Here is a 7,500-nt window from a genome sequence, read left to right as displayed (position 1 = left end):
CATCCACAGCCCTCTGGAGCTCAAGTCTTAAGGGTTGTTTGAAAGTCAGAGGTGAGATTTCACAGGTCAAAGGGCAGGTACTGTAGCTAATATTACCACAGTTGGATTTGGAGATAATTGAGGGCAGTTGTAACACGGCAGATACAGTAAGGAGCTTGTAAGAGTTGAGATAGAGATCAACATGATATACAATATTGCATTTGAATAGGAGTTCATCATTCCTCAGGTTGATGTATCAATGTACCCTTCGTCCATGTCCTGTGGCGACCATCGTGGACTGGCTCAGGTAAGGATTACAGTTACCACCGGGAACCACACTGAGAGACAACCTGTCAAACACTGTCCTCCCAGAGAGAGAGAGAAAGAGAGAGAGTGTGGAAGGAAGGGGAGAGAGAGCAAGACAGAGATGGGAGGGTGGTGGTGAGACAGAGAGAGAGAGAGAGAGAGAGAGAGAGAGAGAGAGAGAGAGAGAGAGAGAGAGAGAGAGAGAGAGAGAGAGAGAGAGAGAGAGATGGGAGGGTGGTGGTGAGACAGAGAGAGAGAGAGAGAGAGAGAGAGAGAGAGAGAGAGAGAGAGAGAGAGAGAGAGAGAGAGAGAGAGAGAGAGAGAGAGAGATGGGAGGGTGGTGGTGAGAGAGAGAGAGGGAGCGCAAAAAAAGGTTCTGCCCACTCCTCATCCTCTTTTATCCATTCATCCTTCTCTATTACCCCTTTTTCTCTCCCTCTCTCTCTGCCACTCACCCTCCCTCCTCTCCTCTCCCTATCAGCACAGGCCAGGGTGATGGAGCGATGTACCACTGGGCGAGACCCACACTCCGCTTCACCTGCCAAAAGTCTAATGTCAATTTAGCCACCTGCCAATCAAAACCATGGGATAAGCTACCACAGAGACTCTGTGTACATTTTGTTCTAATATGGAACATTACACAATTATGAAACTCTCTAAAGCCCATTCTATTTAGTGTTGCTACAGCCTGCTAATTCTACAGCCTGTGGAATAGCACCTGTTCCTGGTTAGCTGACTTCAGTTCAGTCCATTCTCAAGTGTTACAATGTAAGCGGTCCTCCATAGAGGGGAACCATAGCATGTCGGTTCCTGATTCCACTTAAGGTTCAACACGTTCTAGAACGTTCGCCTTGACACCATTTGGCGAGTCCCAGTTCCGCTCCAATCTGTGTCCTCTAGAAGAGTTTGAAGAGCACTCTCTTCCTGTCCTCCGGTTCTACCTCTCAACCTCCTTCGTTCTCTCCCTCCCTCCTTCTCTCCCTCCATCCATCTACCACCTGAGAAGGCCATATGGCTGCTGTGTGCCTGAGTGCCAGAAGCTCACCTGACTAATGCTGCTGCTTTTAGCCAAAAACCCTCACACACACACACGCATAGACGCACACACACACACTCACACATGCCCACACGCACACACACACACACACACACACACACACACACACACACACACACACACACACACACACACACACACACACACACACACACACACACACACACGCAGTCACTCACTCACACACTCACACAGCGTACTGTACCTCCTGGTCTAGGTGTCGTAGTTGTCCCCAGGTCTCCTCAGCTTTAGCTGCTGACTCTGCCGTGCTGATCTGGAGAATATCTGCAACACCATTTAGAAAGAGTCACAAATATTCACACAAACAAACAGTGAATTGTTGAAGCTGTTACTGTTACAGTTTTTAACAATCACTTTGGCACTAATTTCAGAACCTTGTGGTCATTTTTCAAAACTCTAGACACAAAACTCAAAATGCTCATCACTTGTAACACAGGCTGTCCAATGTTCAAAACATTGCATTGTGCATTCATATCTTTAAAGAAACCTTGCACTTGCAGAATCATTGGTTCAAATAACTAGTTTATCATGGAATACCATAGGAACATTCATTTAGATCACCCACACACAAGATACCGATAGTTTCACTGTGTAGTTGTTCGTACAATCATTAAATATTGTAGTACAAAATATGTGATACATGTTTCATTATGCTTCTACACGTAAATACATCACTGTCAATGGACTAGTAGAGAGAATACTACAGACACAGTGGAATCCTTGAACAAAATATGAAATGTATTGATGAAATACAATAAAATCACAACATAGGTTCTTTGAATCAAAGCTATAATAATTAGCTACAAAAATAAAAACACCAGTTAAATGTCAACTGCAGGTTTCCTCACCTGGCTTACTGTAAAAAGAAAAACAAAAGATTGATTACTGTACTTCTATATTTCCATCAACACTGTCTTGTGGATTTGGCCACAGGTTCTCATCCAATGGATGTTTTCATTAGCCAAACATTTTTGGAAGAATCTTCGGGCATGGCGAATCCAGGCCTGACACTGGTCTGCCGTGATGTCATTGCATGCGTCATCCATAGCCTGGAGAAGGGTGGCTTGTTCGTGAGGGCGCCTATCATATACCTTCCACCTCCATGTGGAGACAAATTCCTCAATCGGGTTAAGGAAAGGAGAGTATGGGGATAAGTACAGGGTGGTAAATTGTGGATGGGCCTGAAACCATTTGAGCATGGTGTAACCTGACATTATCCCACACAATGACATAGGTCATGCCATCAGCTCTACAGACCTGATTTAGCTCATCAAGGAAGGTTACATTCAAACAGCGAATCATGTGGCTGCCTGCAACTCAATATATAGAGTATATAGAGTAGAGAGCTTTAGATGTTGTTCGACCAAACATTAGAACGGGCAAGATGCGTAATCTAAGCAACTTTGACCGTGGTAGGATTGTTGATGCCACACATGGTGATTCCAGCATCTCAGAAACAGCTGCCTTCCTGGGATTTTTACACACTACAGTCTCTAGAGTTTACACAGAATGGTGTGATAAACAAAACACATTCAGTGAGCGGCAGTTCTGTGGGCAACAAAACCTTGTTAATGAAAGAGGTCAGAGGAGAATGTCCAGACTCATTCAAGCTGACAGAAAGGCCACAAACGCTCAAATAACAGCTGTTTAAAACAGTGGTGTGCAGAATGGCATCTCTTAACGTTCAACACCGTGTATAATTCAGGCTGTTGTGCAGGCAAAAGGGGGTCCTACCCAGCACTAGATAGGTGTACCTAATAAAGTGAGTATACAGTAATGTCAAATCTGAAAACATGGTCTGGAAAAGTGATAAAGAATGATGATGAAATATTACACCCATAGATAATGTAGTCCAATTGGTTCATGTTCCACGGTAATTGGTGTCAATGGATCTCGTTATCCTGAAACTTTCATTATCTAAACATGGAATATTGTTTGTCAGTTTCCATAAAACTATGCATTAAGAGTAATGCAACAGTTACTCATCATTTTGAGCAGTTGTATCAATTGATAGTTAGATCATTGTAATGAAATGAATAGACAGTCATTTCAGATGTAATGTGTGCATTGCATTTTGAAATGGTAATACTTTGATGTTAAGTTGTGTCATTTTGAACAGGTGATTTTAGTTCAATGAAAAAATGATCTTAGCTTTATGTGTATTGTATCCAAGCAATTGGAAAAAGTGTTAAGAGTTTTGAAAAATGTGCATTATGATCATCGGTTGTGAGTTTTGTGTATAGAGTTTTGAAAAATGACATCAAGGTTCTGAAATTAGTGCCAAAGTAATTGTAAAAAACTGTAATTACAACTCGTGATTGTGATTGTAGCTGTGATTGTGGTTGTGGTTATGGTGGTAGAGACCTGTAGATGTGATTGTGGTTGTGGTTATGGTGGTAGAGACCTGTAGATGTGATTGTGGTTGTGGTTATGGTGGTAGAGACCTGTAGATGTGATTGTGGTTGTGGTTATGGTGGTAGAGACCTGTAGATGTGATTGTGGTTGTGGTTATGGTGGTAGAGACCTGTAGATGTGATTGTGGTTGTGGTTATGGTTGTGGAGACCTGTAGATGTGATTGTGGTTGTGGTTATGGTGGTAGAGACCTGTAGATGTGATTGTGGTTGTGGTTATGGTGGTAGAGACCTGTAGATGTGATTGTGATTATGGTTATGGTGGTAGAGACCTGTAGATGTGATTGTGGTTGTGGTTATGGTGGTAGAGACCTGTAGATGTGATTGTGGTTGTGGTTATGGTGGTAGAGACCTGTAGATGTGATTGTGGTTGTGGTTATGGTTGTGGAGACCTGTAGATGTGATTGTGGTTATGGTTATGGTGGTAGAGACCTGTAGATGTGATTGTGGTTGTGGTTATGGTTGTGGAGACCTGTAGATGTGATTGTGATTATGGTTATGGTGGTAGAGACCTGTAGATGTGATTGTGGTTGTGGTTATGGTTGTGGAGACCTGTAGATGTGATTGTGGTTGTGGTTATGGTTGTGGAGACCTGTAGATGTGATTGTGGTTGTGGTTATGGTTGTGGAGACCTGTAGATGTGATTGTGGTTGTGGTTATGGTTGTGGAGACCTGTAGATGTGATTGTGGTTGTGGTTATGGTGGTAGAGACCTGTAGATGTGATTGTGGTTGTGGTTATGGTTGTGGAGACCTGTAGATGTGATTGTGATTATGGTTATGGTGGTAGAGACCTGTAGATGTGATTGTGGTTGTGGTTATGGTGGTAGAGACCTGTAGATGTGATTGTAGTTGTGGTTATGGTGGTAGAGACCTGTAGATGTGATTGTGGTTGTGGTTATGGTTGTGGAGACCTGTAGATGTGATTGTGGTTATGGTTATGGTGGTAGAGACCTGTAGATGTGATTGTGGTTGTGGTTATGGTTGTGGAGACCTGTAGATGTGATTGTGGTTGTGGTTATGGTTGTGGAGACCTGTAGATGTGATTGTGGTTGTGGAGACCTGTAGATGTGATTGTGGTTGTGGTTATGGTTGTGGAGACCTGTAGATGTGATTGTGGTTGTGGTTATGGTTGTGGAGACCTGTAGATGTGGCTGGTGCGCTCCCTGAACCGCTGACTGGACAGGCTCGACTAGGAGAGAAGGAGAACAGTGGAGACGTCTCTGTACCTTCATTGTCTTCTGTACCGTCCACAACCCTGGAAAGAGAGAAAGAGAGGCAGAGACCGAGAGAGAGAGAGAGAGAAGCAGAGGGAGTGAGCGCCAGAGGGAAGAAGGGAGTGAGGGACAGAGAGAGAGGGAGGGAGGGAGAGCAAGAGAGAGGGGGAGGAAAGGGAGAGAAAGTGACAGATTAGACAGGCGGACTGATAGACAGATCAACTGATGTCATTTTGTGATTGATGAGTCAATAAAATGCAGGATAGTATTAGCTGTTACCTAGGGCTGAGGTTGGAGCGGTCTAGCGTGGTGAGAGCTGTCTGGTGGATCTTGATCTTTTTCATCAGTTTCCTAGTGTTCTGATGTGTTACTTCTCTGCCACTGTGCAACTCTCTCTCCATCTCAGCTCTACCTAGTGGAGACTTCCCAGATGACACCACTCTGGGGTACAGAACGATGTTCCGCTCCGATTCTGGAGACACAGACACCAGCTCATCTTCCTCATCCTCTTCCTCCTGCACCTGGTTCTCGATGATGGATGGATAGTACTGGATCACTCGTCCGTTGCCTCTCCCCTCTGACTAGAGAGAGAGAGAGAGAGGAAAAAGAAAGAAAGAGCATATAAGACAGAGAACACTCATTGGAGATTCAAACAACATTCACTGTGCATTCATGTTATTTTACAGACAGACAAACAACATCACTTGTGCTTGGAGTCACACAATCAAATACATTTTGGGGACACCTTGTTCTACTGATGAATCTGGATGCTATGGAATTGAGAGAACAGAGGATTGCTGTAACTAAAGGACTGTCTGGAACAGACAGCACCAATGAGACCAGAGCTGCATCCCAAATTGCACCCTTTTCCCTACATAGTTCATTACTTTTGAGCAGGGCCCATAGGGAATAGGGTGCCATTTGGGCAGGATTCCATTGTAATGTGTGATAGCCAAACAGCCACCTCAGTGAAGAAGGTTCTATTTTTATAATAGCTAAAGTTCTCTCAGGGTTCTGTGCTGCCACGGCTGACAGAACTCAAGGTTCTCTCAGGGTTCTGTGCTGCCACGGTTGACAGAACTCAAGGTTCTCTCAGTGTTCTGTGCTGCCACGGCTGACAGAACTCAAGGTTCTCTCAGGGTTCTGTGCTGCCACAGCTGACAGAACTCAAGGTTCTCTCAGGGTTCTGTGCTGCCACAGCTGACAGAACCCAAGGTTCTCTCAGTGTTCTGTGCTGCCACGTCTGACAGAACTCAAGGTTCTCTCAGGGTTCTGTGCTGCCACAGCTGACAGAACTCAAGGTTCTCTCAGGGTTCTGTGCTGCCACAGCTGACAGAACCGAAGGTTCTCTCAGTGTTCTGTGCTGCCACGTCTGACAGAACTCAAGGTTCTCTCAGGGTTCTGTGCTGCCACGGCTGACAGAACTCAAGGTTCTCTCAGGGTTCTGTGCTGCCACGGTTGACAGAACTCAAGGTTATCTCAGGGTTCTGTGCTGCCACGGTTGACAGAACTCAAGGTTCTCTCAGGGTTCTGTGCTGCCACAGTTGACAGAACTTAAGCCTGCACTTAATGTTACATACTCTGGGAAAAATGCTGAGCAATATATATTTAGATATAATTGAATAAGGTTCCACAACCTTCTTATACACAGACACTCAGAGAGAGAGAGACCAGGACCACAAATTTTAAAAAATCCATCTAGACACCGTTGCCCTAGAGCACACACAAAACGATACATATCTCGGCCTAAACATCAGCGCCACAGGTAACTTCCACAAAGCTGTGAATGATCTGAGAGACAAGGCAAGAAGGGCCTTCTATGCCATCAAAAGGAACATAACATTTGACATACCAATTAGGATTTGGCTAAAAATACTTGAATCAGTTATAGAACCCATTGCCCTTTATGGTTGTGAGGTCTGGCGTCCGCTCACCAACCAAGAATTCACAAAATGGGAAAAACACCAAATTGAGACTCTGCATGCAGAATTCTGCAAAAATATCCTCCGTGTACAACGTAAAACACCAAATAATGCAGGCAGAGCAGAATTAGGCCGATACCCACTAATTATCAAAATCCAGAAAATAAATTACAACCACCTAAAAGGAAGCGATTCCCAAACCTTCCATAACAAAGCCATCACCTACACAGAGATATGAACCTGGAGAAGAGTCCCCTAAGCAAGCTGGTCCTGGGGCTCTGTTCACAATCACAAACACACCCCACAGAGCCCCAGGACAGCAACACAATTAGACCCAACCAAATCATGAGAAAATAAAAATATAATTACTTGACACATTGGAAAGAATTAACAAAAAAACTGAGCAAACTAGAATGCTATTTGGCCCTAAACAGAGAGTACACAGTGGCAGAATACCTGACCACTGTGACTGACCCAAACTTAAGGAAAGCTTTTACTATGTACAGACTCAGTGAACATAGCCGTGCTATTGCGAAAGGCCGCCGTAGGCAGACATGGCTCTCAAGAGAAGACAGGCTATGTGCACAC

At 44.3% G+C, this 7,500-nt stretch overlaps 1 protein-coding gene across 1 annotated transcript in view; it reads right to left on the bottom strand.

Annotated features, from left to right (window-relative positions):
* The window catches only part of LOC129820144 (potassium voltage-gated channel subfamily H member 8-like), a 91,173-nt gene that overhangs the window by 14,079 nt on the left and 69,594 nt on the right, over nt 1-7,500 (bottom strand). Inside the window, exons 13-15 of the mRNA XM_055877067.1 lie at nt 5,270-5,571; nt 4,916-5,031; nt 1,548-1,627 (exon numbers count right to left, since the gene is read on the bottom strand). Coding sequence (XP_055733042.1) covers nt 1,548-1,627; nt 4,916-5,031; nt 5,270-5,571 — 498 coding nt within the window. The remainder of the gene's footprint in view (nt 1-1,547; nt 1,628-4,915; nt 5,032-5,269; nt 5,572-7,500) is intronic.

The sequence above is a fragment of the Salvelinus fontinalis genome, chromosome 22 (assembly GCF_029448725.1).
Source record: "Salvelinus fontinalis isolate EN_2023a chromosome 22, ASM2944872v1, whole genome shotgun sequence".
NCBI classification, from domain to species: Eukaryota; Metazoa; Chordata; class Actinopteri; order Salmoniformes; family Salmonidae; genus Salvelinus; species Salvelinus fontinalis.
Note: the sequence above shows the minus strand (reverse complement) of the source record. Positions and strands in the feature narration are given on the sequence as shown.